The 21,123-nt window shown below is 42.2% G+C and overlaps 1 protein-coding gene across 3 annotated transcripts in view; it reads left to right on the top strand.

Annotated features, from left to right (window-relative positions):
• The window catches only part of grm3 (glutamate receptor, metabotropic 3), a 37,811-nt gene that overhangs the window by 12,344 nt on the left and 4,344 nt on the right, over nt 1-21,123 (top strand). For 2 of the 3 annotated variants that reach the window (XM_063874571.1, XM_063874563.1), the window contains 10 exons: nt 871-1,425; nt 3,461-3,604; nt 7,576-7,845; nt 8,329-8,950; nt 16,077-16,319; nt 16,435-16,624; nt 17,279-17,588; nt 17,698-17,891; nt 18,191-18,323; nt 20,139-20,316. In XM_063874571.1, the coding sequence (XP_063730641.1) occupies nt 1,108-1,425; nt 3,461-3,604; nt 7,576-7,845; nt 8,329-8,950; nt 16,077-16,319; nt 16,435-16,624; nt 17,279-17,588; nt 17,698-17,891; nt 18,191-18,323; nt 20,139-20,316 (2,602 nt within the window). In that variant the 5' untranslated portion in view covers nt 871-1,107. Of the gene's footprint in view, nt 1-867; nt 1,426-3,460; nt 3,605-7,575; nt 7,846-8,328; nt 8,951-16,076; nt 16,320-16,434; nt 16,625-17,278; nt 17,589-17,697; nt 17,892-18,190; nt 18,324-20,138; nt 20,317-21,123 lie in introns of all 3 variants that reach the window. The other variant, XM_063874579.1, reaches the window with a different exon arrangement.

Below are 21,123 nucleotides of genomic sequence, written 5' to 3'. Positions count from 1 at the left end.
CACACACACACACACACACACACACACAAACTTACAAGAGTTTACTGGGTATTGCAAGGAGGGAGGAGGGGTCGGAGTTTTATACATTCTCCAAACAATTCTCTATCCATTTTAGTCATGGCAAGGCTTTGGCTGTGGAGCGGAAATAACTTTGAGCCCTTGTTAACAGTGTTCCCAAACTTTATGTAAGGTGTGCTTTACTCTTTTTACATACTGTTATTTTTAATATTATGTTTTTACAACAAATGTATTGTTGATGTATTGCTTCAAAATATTTCCAAAATGTAAATAAAAGAGAAAGGAGCAGTTCAGGTGCTACAGTATGGTGAACATATTAATATAAGGCAAAGCTCACAAAGAGTCCATTCATTCATGAAATAAAATGGCTAGGTCTTTTCCAAACCTTTATTGCAACAGAATCATAAGCTACAAATAAAAATTGGCTTAGTGATCATCCTATAACATGGAAATATCATCAGGCAAGGTTTGTAAGATATATATCTATATAAAAACTTGGTAAAATTCAGTTTCATCTATTCAGCTATGGAGGCCAATGAATTGAAGGAGGTTCCATCTGCCTATGTCTTCCTTAATTTTTGAATTCAGGTAATCATAGTAGAGGCTTTAAGGTCTGTCTAAATCTTTCGGAAAATACATTTTGGAATATTTTATTGATTTTGCCTTTCAATCCAGGAGAATCCCTCACTTTCATTCATTCATCAATGCTGACTGACTTTCCTGCTATCCCTATTTTGGCAGGAAAGTGATGGTATTCATGATTTTAACAAGCCACAACTTAATTGTCCTTGTATAGGTTGTCTCTTTACTCAAAGTTATATCTCCTAACCCCTTCCTCTCCTCTCAAAGCAGGACTGATGTCCAGATGGTGTGCCCTTCCATGTGTGGTCCAGTTCAGCGCTCCCTGACCGTTTCATGGGCCACAAACCGACCTAAGCACCCACGGCCTCAGCTTGACTCAACCCCACCGCGCACCACCCTTAACCCCTCACCCTTAACCTTCTCCTTCAGGCCACCACCTCCTGCTTTCTCACTCTGTGTCACGCCTCTCCTCACATTTTGACAATCCTAGCCCGCTTTGAGCCCAACATGGTGGCCTGCATCCCTGCTCTAATTTTGGTCGTGATGATTCGGGGCGTCTTGCTTTCTGTCGGTGACCCGCCTTCGTCCCGCCGGGAGATCCGCATCGAGGGAGATCTGGTGCTCGGCGGTCTGTTCCCTGTGCATGAGAAAGGTGCTGGGATGGAGGAGTGTGGGCGTGTAAATGAAGACCGAGGGATCCAGAGACTGGAGGCCATGCTGTTTGCCATTGACAAAATCAATAAAGACACATATTTGTTGCCTGGGATATCTCTCGGGGTTCACATCCTGGACACTTGCTCCAGAGATACCTATGCACTCGAGCAGGTGGGTCAGAGTGTTCACCCATAACATACGGTACACCAGTATAGAAACCCTGCATGTTTGACAATGGAAGATGATGCTGGTTGATATTGAAATACACTTTTCTGTCAAAGGAATACCTTTGGCATCTTAATGGTAAAATTAGCTGGATCAATGTTGATGGTAAGTGCTGGAATAATCCCACTTCCGGAGCTGTGTTGTCGGTGCCTACATGTACTCAGCAGCTGGGAAACAAAAAACAGGAAACTTTTGTTGGTCCATATCATTCGCATTCATCCTCAGCATTTATTTATGCACAAAATGCAAACTCTGCTGCACATGCACTTGATATCTTCCTCGCTAAACTTAAACTTTCCTCTGCTCCAATTGCTCCCTGTAGTCCACTCTTTCCCTGCACACACACACACACAATCGCGCACACACACACACACACACACACACACACACACACACACACACACACACACACACACACACACACACACACACACACACACACACACACACACACTTACACACAAACACATACAAACACGCTACAGCACTGAATCTCCTCCAAATGAACTTCCCTACCCTTACAACAACCAGACTTCTGATTTCTGAACCAGTCTATGTGCTTTTAGCAGATCAGGTTCGGTCCCCTTCGCCATATTATTCATGCTGCAGTCAAAGCCATCGGCCTCTCTTTGCTGCAGTTCTTCAGCTTTATACTCTGGCTTAAATAAACACGACTGAATATCAAAGTAAGCTAAATGTATCATTGTCCATAACATCCTCGGCACCGTTTTTGTAATGGCAATTTTAAGAGAAGCATGAAGGGAAGATTTGTTTTAAGCGGCATCTAGATCACAAATCCAACGAAACCCCAGAGAAATCCAAGCTTAAATATCCTTCAGATCTTTCTTGCCTACAACTACATCACCTCAAGTGAGAAGAACTCATCTTCCTTAGTCAATTGATAGATAGCATTGTTTTAATTGACTGCATTCACAAGCAACATCGATTGGACGTCCACATAAAGGGGGGAAATTTCTCTGTTAAGTTTATGCTGCCATCCACCTAGAAAGAAACTGATCACATACAATATGTAGGTTATCTCTTGTGCCTACATTTACACAAAATACTGTTTACTTTCAACAGAAGTGTGGCTTTTGCAAACAAACATGCTGGTGCTTCATGCATTTCATTTATAATTCAAACAATTACAAGAAAAGACTCTGCTAGTTTCAGTACTAGCAACAATGTAACTTTTATTTGCTTTGTTTCTTTCAAATGAAAGAGTCGAAAGTATTGTTATCATAAACAATAGCTACACTTCCGCACATCAAACCAGCACAACCTTAAAACAATAGCTCTTTTTTTACATCTTATATTTTGAAAGTTGCTCTGCAAAGTAAGTTGGGATGTCAAAAGTAAAAATTGCATTGTTTCCATAAAAGTAAATCTATAAGGGCTCATTAAAAGTTCATATTCAGATAAATGTACCTTGAAAATTCTATCTTATCCACAATGGTGAAAGGATCCTGCTTCGATAACAGCAAATCCTTGATAAGAAATAGAGTTTGAAGCTATTGGTGATGAAGGAAATGAGCCGGATATCAAAAATTGAAAAAAAGCACTTTCCCTCAGGGATTTTTATCTTCAAAAAAACATATTGTATCTTATTTCTGAGCTAGGGATGATGCATCCAGTGATCTTATACAATGAGGTCTTTGACTGATTGTATAAACCTTGCATTCTTGATGTTTGATTTCCCTTATGATGTCAGGGGAGATGATTTGCAATTTGGACTCTGTTCTGAAAGCATTTAAGAGCCCAAAGGGTAAAGCAATAGGCTTTTATATCCCCTTCAAAAAGAAAGACATATTACATTATATAAATGTATCGATTCATCTTTATTTATGCTTCAAATTTATTTTAAAGAATGTTATTCAAGTGTGCAACATGCTGATTAGGAATTATACGCAATATAGACCATATGGTATCCCTTATGTTGCACAACATTGATATGAAATATCTGTGTGGGTTTGTTTTCCAGGCTCTGGAGTTTGTAAGAGCCTCCCTCACAAAGGTGGATGACACTGAGTTCATCTGTCCAGACGGATCTTACGCTCTGCAGGACGACAGCCCACTCGCCATCGCTGCAGTCATTGGTGGATCCTTTAGCAGCGTTTCAATACAGGTATTATTTACTACCACTACCATTTAAAGTGGACATACTATGCTTATTTTCAGGTTCATTTTAGTATTTTGTGCTTCTACTGTGACATCTTTACATGCTTTTATATTCAACAAGTGCTTTATGTTTCTCATACAGCCTTAGCTTATGCATCTCTTTTTGCCTTCTTTCTAAAACGTTCATGCTCATACCCCACAAAGCCTTCTCTACTATGATTGGTTAGCTGGCCAGCTCTGTTGTGATTGGTATACCGCTTTGAGATGTGTCAAAAAGGTCCCGCCCCTTACCATATCACATTAAGTGTAAACACACCATTACAATAAGCAAGTTTCACATGAATTATTACACAATAAAAGACGTTATATTGAACAGCTTCAATTAAACATAGTTCCAAGTAAAAGACACAATGTACATTTAAGCTAGTCATCTTTTGCTGGGAGGCTTTTAGTCTGAAGTAATGCTACTATAACATTTGAAGAGTGACTGAGTGTATTTAATACAGCGCCAGAGATGTTATCAAGTTAGCTTATGTTTGCAAATTAGCATAACCAAGTTAAAGTTTGCAATCTTTTCTGAGCAAGGCAGCCAAGCTTAAGTTGATCGCGGCGTTGATATTACAGCTTGTAACCATAAATAGAACTTGAACACGTTTCAAGGTGTTGTATTAAAAACCATCTCCATATTTCTACATAATTTTAGGTAAAGTGGGAGGGCATACAGCCAATAAACACAAGACAAAAACACATGACAAAAACACAACCTGTATAACACAGTACATGAAAGGGTTACCCGGCGCATAAAAGGGCCTCTTTTACCCTCCAACCTTGACTTCCTTGGTGGCTTCTTGTCTCTTCTTTTAAATGAAAAGTTGATTTCCAGTGTCATGGCGGTGCAAGTCAATGTCTGTTTCACTGCATGTGTGTGTGGGGGGGTGTGTGTACTTATTTCTAAGAATCAAGTTTTTCCATTGGTGTGTTCTTGTGTGTCTCCCCAGCTCTTGTAGCTCTTGTCACAGAGCTGGGTAATTTGCATAGTTTAGCATAAAACCTCCTTCTCTCTTACTCCTCTGTGACTGCACAAAAGCATCCTCCTATCAGTCCTTAAATCCCTAATCTCTGCAACTGTCTTCTCTTTCTCACCCTCTTTTTTTTCTCGCTCCCCATTTGATGTATTTCTCCATCCCTTAAATCTTTGCTCTCTTTCCTTTCTCATCACTGCCTACTTTTTATCCTTCTTTATATGCATTCAGAGGCATCCCTCGCGGCTATTTGGGGAAGAGCTCAGTGTATGCTGACCTCAGCCCGCTTCCTCTCCTCCTCCTTCTTCGCAGGGCAGCCATTGTTAACACATCTGCGCTGTCTGTTGTCCTCCATCAAACATAATTATCCCTTGTTTTGTTGCAGCTCATTGTTGTTGCCCTTTGTTGCTGTTGTTTTTACCTGTCTTTTCCGAGGGCAGCACTGTTTACGAGACCCGCACTGTGCTCTGCTTCCTGATCTATTGCCATTGGAGCTAATCCAGCTACTCCTCCATCCTTCTCTACTTGGCCAGTATTTCTGTTGCCTTCTGAATGAAGTAATGGGGAATTATTGTATGTTTAACCATGCACAACTAAACTCCAGTGTTTTCAGGGCATTTACATAGCATTCATCATCCCTCCCATCCGATCGTACATGTGTGTGTATGTCTTTCTGTATCTCTGTGTCTGCGTGCGTGTGTGTGACTTGCATTCCAAGCAGAAAACACACAGCAGCTTCCACTGCACCAATTTTTCCTTCAGCCCTTTCAGTTTTTTTATTCTTATCCCTCATATTCAACCCATTCCTATTCCTACAGTTCCTTTACTCTCTCACATGGAGAGAGGAGCTTTCAGCAACAGAGTAAACTCTCATGTCCCTACAGACAGGCCTCTTAGCTAGCTGTAATCATTGTTCAGTGGTAGGTAATGGAGCAATGCGGCTACATTTTGCAGCGTGACCTTCCCTGACATTTAAGTCAACTGCCATCTTAAAACCATAAAACCTGCCCAAAGTGCTATAAACAGCCATCTGTGTGTGCATGTGTGTGTAGTACACCAACCTAGTGCAGGTGTCTGTGTATGTGTCGACCTGCTGTTCTGCACTTCAGTGTATGCATTGGAGTGTGTTTTGTAATCTTCTACATTATTAGTCTAATGACATTCTGACGTGTTGTCAAAACAGCTCATAAACTGAGCTATTAATGAAATATAGAGTGATGCGCTCTAAAAGGATTAAACAGAAGCAGGAACAAAATGTGTGTGTAGTGTGTGTGTGTGTGTGTGTGTGTGTGTGTGTGTGTGTGTGTGTGTGTGTGTGTGTGTGTGTGTGTGTGTGTGTGTGTGTGTGTGTGTGTGTGTGTGTGTGTGTGTGTGTGTGTGTGTGTGTGCGTGTGTGCGTGTTTGCATGTGTATGTTTACATGTAGTTGTGTGTATGGGATTGTGTAGGAATTATATTTCCACTGTTGATGTACGAGTAAAATTATAATGAAGACAATATTACCAAACCCTGTTCAACAGTTAAAGGGAATATTATATGGACATCAGTAGAACCCAGATGATGTCCATCACTAATGCATGAGTCAGTGATTCATTGAACCCCTGTGTATGTGTATGTGTGTGTGAGTGTGTGTGTGTGTGTGTGTGTGTGTGTGTGTGTGTGTGTGTGTGTGTGTGTGTGTGTGTGTGTGTGTGTGTGTGTGTGTGTGTGTGTGTGTGTGCGCGCGTGCATGCATGCGTGTGTGTTTGTGTGCACTATTTTGTGTTGACGCCTGTGTTGTCAAATAACCACATCATGCATAAAACAATTCCTACAACCTTCTTAAAATTGTAATTATCATAGTTGATTAATGACTGTGAAAAATTGGCGCACATGGATATCTGTTCTCCAACACAGACCAGTCGGATAAAGGGAAGATTTAACAAAAACTAAAACATTTGTCACAACAATGCTCCCCCATGCCTTTCAAGAGCTGTGGATGAGCAGTTTCATTTAAATTAATAATATCGTTGGACATGTTTAGACATTATTTATACGCACGCTTTATCTGCTGGCTCACCATTCTAATGTGAAATCTTTACGACCACCAAGAACAAACTTACAAAGACACAGACTATTTTGTGGAATTCATTTGCCTCAGGGGACCACATTACAGAAAACTCACAACAAATTGAAAAAATTGGGAGGACATCGTTGTGTAAATAATACATTGCATTCTAAGTAAAAGATAAATTTCCAATATCACTGAGTTTCTCGTTCCCTATAACTGACATGTGGTTTTGTTATTGAGATCCTTTTTCTGCATATCCTCAAGTTTCCCGCTCTCTAGTGCTTCTTTCAAGTGCTCTATTAAATAATTGCAGAGTAATTAACTCTGTTGCTGCCATCTTTGAAAACATTCGCATTGTAAACAACAAGTGACTGCTAAATGCATTCAGTCTTGAGTTTAACAAAGTTCCACACTGCAGCAACATACTTTTAATGTTACTTTGCATAAATTAATAGCAGGTTAATGGGAGCAAATACAATTACATTCAGATTTGATTCAAATTTGAGTTGCTCTGCATATCAAATGAGTGTTCACGCCGAAATGCACACAAAATACAATAAAATTGTTATTAAAATCAATCAGTCAATTCAAATACAATCTAATTCAAGCAACAAAAGGACTAATTCAGATAATATTTTGGGAATTATCCTTTAAGTTCTTGTGCAGACAATGATCATGGTCTCTCACACTGATAATTTAGTGCTAATTATGAAACAAAATCAATAGAAAAATATTACTTTTTTATTTGATACCTCCAGGTGTTGGAGAATCGAAAAAGAGGTACCCATCATCAATATAAAGTTCCTTCGGTTCACTAAAAAGTTGTGATGGTTTAATTTTCAAGAGTAGGTTTGGAATTACTGTATTTCAGCCAACTTATTTCTCATTTCACTGTCTGTCCCCACAGGTTGCCAATCTCCTCAGGCTGTTTCAGATTCCTCAGATAAGCTACGCCTCGACCAGTGCCAAGCTCAGTGATAAGACTCGCTATGATTACTTTGCCCGCACGGTGCCCCCTGACTTCTACCAGGCCAAAGCCATGGCCGAGATCCTTCGCTTCTTCAACTGGACATACGTGTCCACTGTGGCATCAGAGGGTGATTACGGTGAAACTGGTATAGAGGCCTTTGAACAAGAGGCTCGCATGAGGAACATTTGCATCGCCACTTCAGAGAAGGTAAGGCATGGGATGGAATATAATAGAATATGAGTTTATTTTTGCATAGATTTAAGCAACCATTGCTCAAAGAGAGATACCAAAGACCCCAAACTTTAATCAGCAGTGTCACACTGATGTATGGCCTGAAGCTGCACAACTAACAATGAATGGGATACTAAATGTGTGAGCTTATAAAAGTTAGTCTCCTTGTCTTATCTTGTCTTACACACAAATGGAGTTTATATTACAGTGGTGTTATCAGTTGTGAACCAGAAAATGAAAGCTTATCTCTAAGAACTCATTCTGGTTACATTCACAGTCACATTTTTCATCTCATTTGCTACGGCGTTGCATTTTGGTGTGAGATGGAAGTTTGTTTCTTCCTATGTATAATTTTGATTTAAAAAAATCACATTTAAGATATGACTTAAATCTTATTTAGGAGCAAAAGGAATATTTACATTACAACTGTCTGCAAATGAATGTCCGATTTCTGTCCAGGTGGGGCGTTCTAACGCTAAGAAGTCCTATGAAGCTGTGATCCGACAGCTACTCCAGAAGCCAAATGCCCGTGTTGCCGTCCTCTTCCTGCGTAGTGACGATGCCAGAGAGCTGCTGGCAGCTGCTGCCAGGCTTAACACCTCCTTCATCTGGGTGGCCAGTGATGGCTGGGGTGCCCAGGAAAGCATTGTCAAGGGAAATGAGGTCACTGCTGAAGGAGCCATCACACTTGAACTGGCAGCCAATCCTGTGCCAGAATTCAACCGCTACTTTCTGAGTCTGAACCCTGTCAAAAACCTTCGTAATCCCTGGTACAGGGAATTCTGGGAGCAGCGGTTCCAGTGCTCCTTGGGTGGTGTAGCAGCAGGAGGAGGGGGGGGAAATCTTGGACTTGGAGGGACACCTCTCCCGCCGTGTGACGTGGACTTGTCAATGGACAAGAGTAACTTTGAGCCAGAGTCCAAGATCATGTTTGTTGTGAACGCTGTTTACGCCATGGCTCTTGCCCTCCATCATATGCAACGGAGCCTTTGCTCTAACACCAACGATCTGTGTGACAGCATGAAGGCACTTGATGGGCGCAAACTCTACAGGGATTACATCCTCAATGTCAGCTTCACAGGTAAGAGAGCTGGAGAATGGCCAAGAGAGTCACAGATAAGGTGTTTAAGGTGGACGGAGAGTGAGAAGAAGTGAATGTTTGAGAGGGCATTTGGGAGGAAATGGGAAGATAGCAAGAAACAGACAGGAATGTGAGTGCTGTGCCTATTTAAAAGTCTTCTCATGAACAACACAAGTATGTTGTTGTCCTCCTCAGCCAAAGCAGCCAGACCACAGAACTTAAACAGTACTGAGACAAATCCGCTTAATTGCTAAGTATTGTCAGAGCCAGCCATGCCATTGACACCTATTACCCATGCGTAATTGATACGACACTACAAAGTTGCTTTGAGGAATGAGAGCTGCAGTTAATCCTTCAGCCATATTCTTCTCTCTTGAACTAATGAGATTGTGTGTGTTATAATAGCCCCTATAGCAGGCTGCTTGTATGTCTGTCAGTCTCTGCAGAGTTGGGAGAGAAGAGACAGAGGATTGGCTTGAGTGACAGACGGTGTACAAAGGATGCGTTATAAATAAACTGCTGTGTCTCTGGGACTGACACAGGTTTAGAGGTGCTTATTCCTCCACCAACCGTGACCAGGAGCAGACATCAAAACAGCCTAACAAACAACGCTAACACGGCAGCTTTGCCACTAGAAGCTAGGGAGAGAGCAGAAGGGATGGGTGGAAGACGAAAGAATGGTATCACATATGGAGGGAGGGGGAAGGAAGCTTACAGATAAGACTGACAGGCAGAGTCAAATGAGAAAAGAGAGTTTGGGGTAAGGTAAAAGGGAGTAAGATAAGCAAGGGAGAACTGAGGCAATGCCGGAGTGGGACAGGGTGCGTCAGCAGAAGAAGACGATTCTCTTTGAAACTCCACATCTTCATTTCTGCCACAAATCAAAGGACTCAGCTACATTTCTGCATTAGAGGAAGGAGACAGAAAGAAGGGAAGAGGGAGAAAGAGTGTGAGTAAGGAAAGGAGAGAGATAGAGAGGAAATTGTCAAGACGATTGCGGTAGGCACAGATGATAACCACTCCCTTATAGAATGCATAAGAGGGGTGGAAGAGATTAGCAGATTCACACATAGAAAGTTTAAAATTGTGTGGAGTAAGTTGAAGAGGAGGTTTGAATCCCACTGTGATTTTCCTATATCTCTAAGGCTGATCATTTTTCTCCCCCCTTCCTTCTATTCACTACTGATTATGTCCACAAGGTGCATGTCTTTTTCTGCAAGGAAAATTACAGCATGTACATGGATCTTGAATTTTTTACAGCTCAGTGTCAACGGTGACAGCATGGCTCACAGATTTGTCGCTTAAAAACATGCATTCAAAGAATCTGCGTCGGTGAGAGGGTGAGGGTGTTGAGGATGGTGGTATAGTTAAACTGGGAACTGTGGCAGCATTCGCTCTGAGTTATTAGTTTAAACCCCCGAATGACACACTCACAGTGCTGTACATATACATCTTTCCATCTACAGTATGTAAGTAAAGGAGCTGAGGTGAGTTGAGGTTGAATGTGGGGTATGAATACTGCAGCATCACCATCCGCAGTGCTCTCAGTCTGAACTATAGACAGAAAACTAACACTGTGCAGCGCTCTGGATCTCTCTGCCATTTCCTTCTCTCACACACACACATGCATGTTCATTATACACTTTCCACATTGCATCAAAGTTTGATCTATCTTAAATCTTAAGGCTTCCCATTACACTGAATCATTATCCCCTGTCAATAATCCTACAATCATAACACACCGGAGTGTCACAAACCTGCGTGTTACCGACGGCGTATGTGGTGCACTGAGGCATTATGTTGTGTGGTTAGGAATGTGTTTTCATATGCCGCTCTCTTCATCCGGTCTTGACTTGCTAGTTGCTATGGTAATGAAGCCGACACTATTGCCAATTGTTGAAGGGATCTGGTAGATCATGGGAACTGCTCCCTACCATCTAGTAATAGACACAGGGGCACATTTGTGCATTTTTATGAGGCCTCCCAACACAGAACACACATACGTACACACAAGAGACGCATAGAGTCAGCTTTTTTATTTAAAAAGAGGCAGCTTGAAATGCTTGTTTCTTTACCAGCATGAAATTGCAGACACCCCAAACCCACGCACTTCTCAAAGCCATCATTCAACTCCCACCCACCCACCTCCCCTATCTGCAGCAAACATATCAGTATATACACACATGCACGCAGTCTTCTGTTCAAATAGTGGTGATAGATGTGATATTCCCTCTTCTCTGCGCATTTGTGTGTGTGCGTGCGTGTGTGTGCGATATGTCTGTGTTAGCAGAGGCGGTGTGCCTTCAGGGCCATATTGAGCAGCAAGCTTACTGCAACGTTTAGATGCTAGAGAACAACCTTCACTCTTTCTCTCCCTCATTTTCTCTCCGCACTCACTCCTCTATCTCTCTGCCTCTGGCACTCTCTTTCCGTCTCTTTTTCGCTCACTCTTCATCACCCTATCAATCTCTCTACATATCTCTTTCTCTTTCTGTCTACATTCTCTTTCTCAAACCAGAAGTGCCCTACTCTTTCTACATTTAAAAACAGCACATCCCACTCAGACTTCACAAGGTTTTCTATCCTGCCACACCGCCTCTCTGTGCCGATCTGTTTTTCCACTCCTGCACTTTGCTCATCCCTTCATCTATCCTTCACCTTTCTTCAATTGATTCCTTCGTCTAAAGGCTTTACTCCGTCCACCTATATCTTTGCTGCCATCACACTAGTTTTTTGCTTTTCTCTCTTACTATCTCCTCCCTCGTATTCTTCTCCTTCTCCCTTGTCACTTCCCTCCTTTCTTTACCGTTATCTTGTCTCTCGGCTCATCCTCCCTCCCAGCACCTCCTGCTTTTAGCCTGCCGCTTCTTTCTTTTGTCTCATCACCTTTCTTTCAGTCAAGCTGTAGCTTTCTGCTGCTGCACCTTTCCTCCTATACATTTTTTACTCTTGTTCTGGACTTCTTTGGTTCCTTCCTCTGTTCCCCTGAGGCCTGTTGGTCCGTGGCAAAGGCAGCGCCTCTGTCCCTGGTGACTGAATCTGCAAGGAGAACAAATATAGTTAATGTGATGTGTGTGTGTGTGTGTGTGTGTGTGTGTGTGTGTGTGTGTGTGTGTGTGTGTGTGTGTGTGTGTGTGTGTGTGTGTGTGTGTGTGTGTGTGTGTGTGTGTGTGTGTGTGTGTGACATGTGAGTGCATCCCTGTGTACATATCTGTATATACTCAGGGATGTGTGTCTCTGTGGGGCACAGATGTGTAAGGTCAACCCTCTAGGGAAAGAAAAAAAGGGGCAAGAAAGGTTGATCACACCATTAGCGTGCAGGGTAAAGTATATTTATATTTTACCTGAAACAGGTGTGAATCGGCACTTAGAAATAGAATTCTCTATTCCCTAGTCGACAACTAATCAACAGCCAGCTTTGGATTTTTAGTCACACAAAGAAAAGATTTGCCCTTTCTCTATGAGTCTGTAAACCTCTCTCTCTCCACTTTCAGATTACTTATTCCTACTTATTCCCCCCAAGCCCCTTTTCCTCCTCTCTCTCTCTCCCTGCCTTTAATACCCACAATCCCCCTTGGGCTTCGCTTTAGCCCGACATGGCCGAGAACATAATTAATTTCACAGCTTCTGAATGAAAAGCCTGTTTTCACCATGCTTCTAATTAAGCTAGAAGAATAAAGTGTTTCTCGAGTTAGTGGGATTGCTATAAAATGTCTCACAAAAAATCTAGGGTTAGGCTGCTTTATAACCACAGTTTGTGTCAAATTCTGTGTACATTCTGTGGCCGTAGCTCTTTATTTAATGACATTCACAAAAGTTAAGAGAATATTTTGCTTGACAATGCAAGAAATCCTCTTAGATAAACAGCAAAATAGTCAATTGGTCTGAGAAGAGGGCTCTTTGTTTTGCTCCATGGTAATGTGTTTCCAGTGAACCTATACAATGTGAGTGATTTAGGGATATTGTCACTGAGAAAGCATGCTCCAACATCGTATGCTAGTGACACATTGTAGGCATCTAAAGTCACTCAAATCTGGGAGTAATGCTCATGGGGGGATGGGCTGCTGTGGATCTCAGCTGGGTCGAACTGGGCCAGTATGGATGAGGTCACAGAGAATCATTAATCAGCGCTGTTTCAGGGCTGAAGTGTGTTACAGTATGACTTAACACACCACAAGCAAGCCCACAAGCTGCTGTTAGGAAGCAGTTACCACATTCAACTCTTTAAATGATGAAATTTGTTCAGTTCACGGTTCATCAAGTTACATCAGACAGGAATACGCTGTAGAAATGTAGCTGAGGGACAAACTTCCTCTCAGCTGCTCTATTCACCGTCCATTGTGCATCTGAGGAAATGTAAATGCTTTTTAGTCATGCCAGTGGTATGGCTGTATTCATGGCAATGTCAGTCTGTTGGTCCACCACTAGACTGTCATGTGATTTAATTCAGACATTCATGGATCACAGGGAATGAATCCTGTTTAATTGTGTGATTCTGTGTCTTTTCCTGTAGGGCCACCACTAGGTCAAACTTGTCACTTATCCTGTTAAATACATTTTTGCTCAGACATAGAGAATGGAGCCTTTACACCTTTGGTGATCTTCTGATTTCCAAGATGGTCTCTGGTGTAAATCTGTTTTTCTTACTGAATGACTTATTTCCCAAAAACTTGTAATCACATTTCTACACATTATTTAAAGTGGTGCTTTTTTTCTGATTCTTTGTGGGCAAAACTCTGTTTAAAAGAACTGTCCATTAAATCCACTAATGGTATACTAAACAAAACCGTCTTATCCGTTAGTAGACCAACAATTTCTTTAGTCAAAGACAGCCTTCTCCCTTAAGGTTATAAGTTGTAAGAACATTCAGATTTCTTCTGATTTTTTATTTTGTTTTTAGCAAATACGTGCAAAACTATTGTCACTCCCATCAGCTGAAGTTGTACTTTATGTTTAGTTCCTCAAGCAAATGTTAGCAACATGTTAGCAAATGTTAAACAGTATACCTGCTAAACTTCAACATTTTGGAATTGTTCTAATGAGCATGTTAGCATGCTCAAACAAAGCCGTGCATTGCTGCATGGCTGTAGACTCTTCAGCTGTAGAAACCCTCATCACATTTTTTTATTTTGGCCGGGACAGTGCCGAGGGGAGAGAGTGGTCTCCTTTAAAAAAGGACATGGGCTGCCATGATTCTACAGTCACCAGAGTCAGGCTGGCCTTCGCCTTTTCTAACTTGCACCCTCATACACTTTTCCTGATAAGCTGCTCTGTCACGTCAGCAAGGTCGCTGGTGTTGGTTATAAGGAGGAATAACCCGTCTTCTGAGTCTATTGCTCCCTAAATGTGATCTTTTAGAGTGAATTCAAGGACAGCACAGCGCCATCAAATGGGTCTGTAGGCTAATGCCGTTATCTCTTTAGTCTGTATTACACGTAATTACCACATTCAGCTAATTAGGCTTCAGCACACATCTAAGGTCCTAATAAGGTGCAGTTATGATAATTAGCTTGTGGCAAAGTGTTTCTGTGAGTGTGTATTGGTGTCTAGGAGGAGGAGGGCTCTGCTTGTCTTATTGCTCAGTGTTATTAGCAGACTTTATTATCTGCCAACTTGCAATATAATGGATTCATATCTCTTTTTCGTCTGAAGATATTATCACCATCTTATTGAAATCATTTTCATTTAGCTGTCACCTAAACATTTAGCCCCCAAATCCAAAGAAGACTTGACACATAGAATTTCCTGTGACAGAGAGAGAGGAGAAGATAGAGGGTTGTGCTGTCTCTGTGATTTATGGATTTCATAAACCCTAACCCCCTCTGCTGCCATCTGACAAGCCATTCTTCTCTGAACACACAGAGCTTTCACAACAATAGCACAGCTTTAGCCCTTGTCAGGGTTGCTTGCAGGCACACACACGCGCATGCACACACACACATACACCACTAACAGCGGGGTCAGATCTTTGGTACTGTCAGCACAGCCTCCCACAGCGCTCAGAGCAATACCTTAAACCATCACACTGTAAAGTCAAACCTAATGGAGCTTCCACAAGCGTGTGTGTGCGTACATCCTCACACACACATACCCAATCTGTATTTTGATTCATTCCACTGATCCCAAGCGCTACGCTTGACTAGTGATTTCTTCAGTTACCCAGTGACACAGAGATATGAGGAAGGCAGCACAGTATCATCAATGCTGCTGTGCACTGAAGACCGAGAGCCTTGTTATATGTTGAAGAGTGATGCTTTATAAACCCAGTGTACGATGCACTATCACCAGCCACATCATCATTTGACAGGGGAGGCAGCAGCGTATAACACCCAGCGCTGTACAGTGTGTCAGCAGCATGGAGTTGATTGCTCCGCTGTAAAGCCAGAAATGGCACTGTAGGAGTGACATACACTTTGTCTGTGTCAGAAAGACCAAATGTCAGCATTGTCTGGTCCAACACTGCCTGCAGCACATCAAGAAGTTATTTCTTTCAACCAGTCCTTGCCCGCTTCTCTCCTTTTTTTCCTTTCTTTTTTAATAGTTTCAGCATCCTGCCAATTTTACAATCTCTTCTATTCCCACATCCTCAGGGTAGATGGTAATCCTTTCATAACAACTTGTATACAAACCAATTTGGCAGTTTCAGCAGTGTACCTCCCTCACATAATAGACCCAGAGGCTAATTCTATCAATGTGTGGGTAGCCATAGCACTGCCCAGGGATTCAGTCTTCTGCCTTCATGCCTATCTGACTTTATAGGCAGTTTATTAATGATGCATTTGGTAATAAACTTTGTGAGATCGGATTTTTGAGCAGTGTTCTTGACCCTATGTGACCTCAGGGACATCACCGAGCATACCAGGCATTTATAGCCTCTTTGCAAATACTATGGTAACTGGCTGGTCTTCAGTAATGAAAACACCATTGTAATGCCCCTCACTGTCTGTTCTGAATTCCTAAGGCTTAGCTGACCAAAGCCCATTGTCTCTGTCCTCACTGTTGCTTTTAAGATGCATCAATGGGACGTCAATGGGATGATTGTAAGCAATTGTTTAGCTTTAATCTCCTTTTTCCACCCTTCTTATCACTTTCTTTTCCACTCTTTGTATCCTCCTACCCCCTGCAGCCCCTTTCTCTCCTCCAGGCAGTGAAACGTTAGTGAAATTTGATTCCCAGGGGGACGGCGTGGGCCGATACAACATCTTCAGCTACCAGCGCTCTGGCGATCGTTACGGTTACGTGCCGGTAGGTGAATGGGCAGAGAGTTTGACTTTGAGCAACGATCTGATTCACTGGCCAAGAGAAGTGGTGCCCACCTCGCAGTGCAGTGATCCCTGTGAACGCAATGAGATGAAGAAAATGCAGGCAGGTAGGAGACAGAAGTTCAACAGTGTTGTTTTTGTCCAAAACAGTACAAACAACAGCAGTGGCTTTTGAAGAATCTCACACTGTCTCATTCTGCTATTAATATGGTTGTTTCCCAGGTGAGTACTGCTGCTGGATCTGCACAGCCTGTGAGCCTCATGAATACCTGGCTGATGAATTCACCTGCTCGCCCTGTGCCCCTGGCCAGTGGCCCACTGAAGACCTGACAGCCTGTTACGACCTTCCTGAGGACTACATCATGTGGGAAGATGCCTGGGCCATTGGTCCAATTACGATCGCCTGTGTAGGGTGGGTGATAAAGAGCTGTCAACATGATGTCAGTTTGACTGGTCCTGTGTGTGTGTGTGTGTGTGTGTGTGTGTGTGTGTGTGTGTGTGTGTGTGTGTGTGTGTGTGTGTGTGTGTGTGTGTGTGTGTGTGTGTGTGTGTGTGTGTGTGTGTGTGTTTGTGTGCAGTAGTAAAGAAATGGATTAAACCGTGTGCTCATCTGCACATATGTAACATTGAGTTGTTAGCTTACTAGCATTCTACTTCCAGTAACAGAGTATTACTTTCATAATTTGAAGAGCAAAGAGCAGTTTAAAAGCTTGCTTGATTGTAGAATGTTCGTCACCAGCACTTGTATATACTGTTTTGTATTTCCCCACGGTCCTGAACGCCATCAGAGTTAAGGACAATGTACAACTTACATCTCTTTCCTGCTTATTTGAAGATTTAAGGACGTTTACATTACGTTTGCCAAGCACATCAGAGTTAGTCATCATCCTCTTGTAACGTTTAAATGAAATAACCTCATTAGACTCATTACAACAATTTCCTTATAATACTTACAGCAGGATATACAACAACAATGATGATACTTTTTGATGATCAACTTCTTAAAAATGGTGACGTTATTATACTGCCTGTCTGTTTGGCTAAATAACTTCCCGTCTGTCCTCAGGTTCTTGTGCACCGGTCTTGTGTTCTGGGTGTTCATCCGACACAACCACACACCGCTGGTGAAAGCTTCAGGCATAGAGCTGTGTTACATCCTCCTCTCAGGAGTCTTCATGTCCTATGCCATGACATTCCTCTTCTTGGCCAAACCTTCTCCTGCCATCTGTGCCCTCCGGCGCCTCGGCCTGGGCACATCGTTTGCTGTCTGCTACTCCGCCCTCCTCACCAAAACCAACCGAATAGCCAGGATTTTCAACGGCGTGAAAGACGGAGCAGGGGCAGTGAGACCACGCTTCATTAGCCCATCCTCTCAGGTGAGTGATTGCAGCATTGCATTCATCCATCTGCATCAGTCAGATGGATGGATGGACAGACAAACATTGGATCTTGATGACCTACCTTCCTCTCCTCCATTATTTTCAGGTGTTCATCTGTTTAAGTTTAATATCCGTCCAGTTAGTGATGGTGTCAGTTTGGCTGTTGCTGGAAGTTCCCGGGACACGGCGCTTCACGCTACCGGAGCGACGACAGACTGTCATCCTCAAGTGTAACATGCGTGACTCCAGCATGCTGCTGTCACTGGGATATGATGTGCTCCTGGTCATCCTGTGTACTGTGTAAGTGTGTCATAGCAGGTTTAATGTGCCAGCTTCGTTGTGTTAAAGGATCCAGATAAAGGGCTTTATGTTCTCCATCCTGACCACTTTGTCAGTATATTTGGTGCCACATTTCATGAACACCTGGAAGAATCATTTTACATGTTGCTGATTTAAAACTACAACATTCTCAATATGTATATTCTTTCAATTTAAAACATTTTGTGTTAATGGCAACACTCATTTCAGTGGAGTAGGTTTAATTTAGTTGTTTTTTAGATGGTGCCTATCTAATAAGAAATATGATTCCCTTTCCTTAGGTATGCCTTCAAGACCAGAAAGTGCCCTGAGAACTTCAACGAGGCAAAGTTCATTGGATTCACCATGTACACCACCTGTATAATATGGCTGGCTTTTCTTCCTATCTTCTATGTTACATCCAGTGACTACAGGGTATCTTCATCATCACACACAAATACCTTTCTTTGTCTTTTGCACTGCATTGCATTTACTTGCATTAATGTCCTGCCCCCTGACCATACGTGCTACATTCCTAATCTTAAAATTACTAAATGAAACCTTAATCTAAAAGGAAAAATCAACATGTTGGCAATTCTGCCTTCTTGTCAAGATTTAGATGAGAATATTGATAAAAACTAACTTAGTATAAAGACTGAAAATGGTGGACACACCTAGATTTACTCCTAAAACAAGAGTAAAGTCCCTTTAACAACTATACCTTACAGCCACATTCACAAATAGTTATCTATGACGAAAGATATTTCCAAAAATACCTTTAGATTCAAAATATAATCAAATATATGCCCAGGTGTAAATAGCACTGTCTACTACGGATACTTGGGTGCATGTGTCTCTGCCATGCTATACACACCCAGGGTGTAAGTAGCCAATGTGACTATCCACCCAAAGGCAAATAGCCATGTTCACTGTAGTCACCCAGGTGCAAATATCATTGTTTGCTAAAATCACCCAGATGCAAATAGCATCTGCCTTAATATAATTATGTTTGTAGTATTTTGTCCCCTTAACATGAAAACAGTGACAGCATAGCTGTAGTGGCACCTTAAACAATGTATAACCCTGCTGGCAAATGTCCCAGTGCTGCAGTATTGGCATGACAAACAGACAAGCTCTGTCAAACTGCTGACACATGTCCAGGTTTAACGGAAAAGGGGAGTGGGCATTCACCTGATCCATACAAGTCTTGTGGATACACACACACTAAACACACCCTTCCGCAAACACACTCACACTATGCACTGTATCAAAGGGCATAAGAGAGGAGTGCTGATGCCAAGGCCGCTCATTTGATCCCTATAAAAACATCCTCTCTCTCTCTCTCTCTCTCTCTCTCTCTCTCTCTCTCTCTCTCTCTCTCTCTCTCTCTCTCTCTCTCTCTCTCTCTCTCTCTCTCTCTCTCTCTCTCTCTCTCTCTCTCTCTCTCTCTCTCTCTCTCTCTCTCTCTCTCTGGGTATAAACACTGTTTGGCCTTGTAATCTGACTTTAAGATTAGTCAGGTAGAGGCACACCAATATACACAACCATCCACTAATACTCACACACACACACACACACACACACACACACACACACACACACACACACACACACACACACACACACACACACACACACACACACACACACACACACACACACACACACACACACACACACACACACACACAGAGGAGATGTTGAAGGGTGGATTACTAATGTGCTTCTGTGCACTGTGCTCTGATTCTCCATGAGCTGCCGTTATTCAACTCTGTAAAACCTTTTCTGCCACATAAAGTTAGACAAAGCGATCATATGGCAGACTGAAAGAGATATACAGCATACAGAGAGGGAAGTCAAAACTAAAAATGAGATACTGTTTAGTCTGGCCTCTGTTTTCTCTTTTGATTAAGTCTTTTATTGACCCATCCTGTAATTGTTATCCTCTCCACCGTTGCAGGCAAACAGTGTCTGCCAATAAATAGTTACAGCCTCCCTTTACAAGCCTCATTGGCTCTGTGTATGTATGGAGATTGGTTCATTATGTTAGGCATTTCTATACTTAAAATGTATCGATTACCATGTATTGGGTGTTAAGCACTTTGTGTTAGTCATTCAAAAATATTTCTTATGTTAGATTATTATCATCCGTTTAGCTCCTAACAGTACTTAGTGTACAGCATTAGCATAAGATGTATCCATCAAAGTCTGGCTACTACTAATTACAACCTCCTGCTTTATTCTCTCCAGGTTCAGACCACCACCATGTGTATCTCAGTGAGCCTGAGTGGCTTTGTGGTCCTGGGCTGCATGTTTGCTCCCAAGGTCCATATCATCATGTTCCAGCCCCAGAAGAATGTGACCAGCCACAGGCTTAACCTCAATCGCTTCAGTGTCAGCGGGGCTGCCACCACATACGCATCTCATGGTAGGTTACATGCAGTTACCTCATTTTTAAAGAGGCAGGGGTTTAGAGCAGCACTCTCTTTCATTAATATGGCTCTGTCAAATGGTTGTTGCATTCAATATTAAGCTCAAGCTTCCACTTTTGCTAAAGGGGATACAAAATCTGTAATTATGAAATATAACACTGTTTTTCTGACGTCACAACCAAGCAAAGGTATCCAGGTATGAACCACTGTGACTTAAAGGTCGCCTATTATGCTATATTTGAACAATATACTGTAGAGCAATATCTATACAACGCATACTGAAGTGTTTTGCTCAAAATACAAAACAGATCCCCCATTGTAGCATGCTTCATACCCCTCTATTTCTGCCCTGTGCCTGAAGTGCTGATTCTGTGACTGTCGCTTTAAATTTGAGCGGACCTGAAGCTGGTCATTGGAGCGTCATGCATGATCTCTCTCAAGTTTCTAACGGAGATACTCAGCTAAATGCTGCCCTAATTAAACCCCATATTATGTTCCAAACCACATCAAGCATTATTCCTGAAACACTTCTCAGTGTTTACCACTAGAACAGTGACATTATATGTATTATATATACAACAACTCTAATAGAAGTCCCTCTTGCAGACAGACAGAGCTGCGCAAGGGGATTCAGCTTGTGACTGTGTATGGGGGACCAGGCCCAGTCCTGACCATTGTGCTGCCCTAGGCATGGTTTCAGCTGGCGCCCCATAGTTTATGGCTGCTGTACGCAATGTAGGCGTACAGCATTGTTAAACATTGTTAATATTATTTTTTTAAAGTTTGGACTTTTTTTTCCTTTT

Source organism: Eleginops maclovinus, chromosome 2, assembly GCF_036324505.1.
Source record: "Eleginops maclovinus isolate JMC-PN-2008 ecotype Puerto Natales chromosome 2, JC_Emac_rtc_rv5, whole genome shotgun sequence".
Lineage (NCBI taxonomy): Eukaryota > Metazoa > Chordata > Actinopteri > Perciformes > Eleginopidae > Eleginops > Eleginops maclovinus.
The sequence above is the reverse complement of the archived record's forward strand: the minus strand, read 5'-3'. Positions and strand labels throughout refer to the sequence as shown.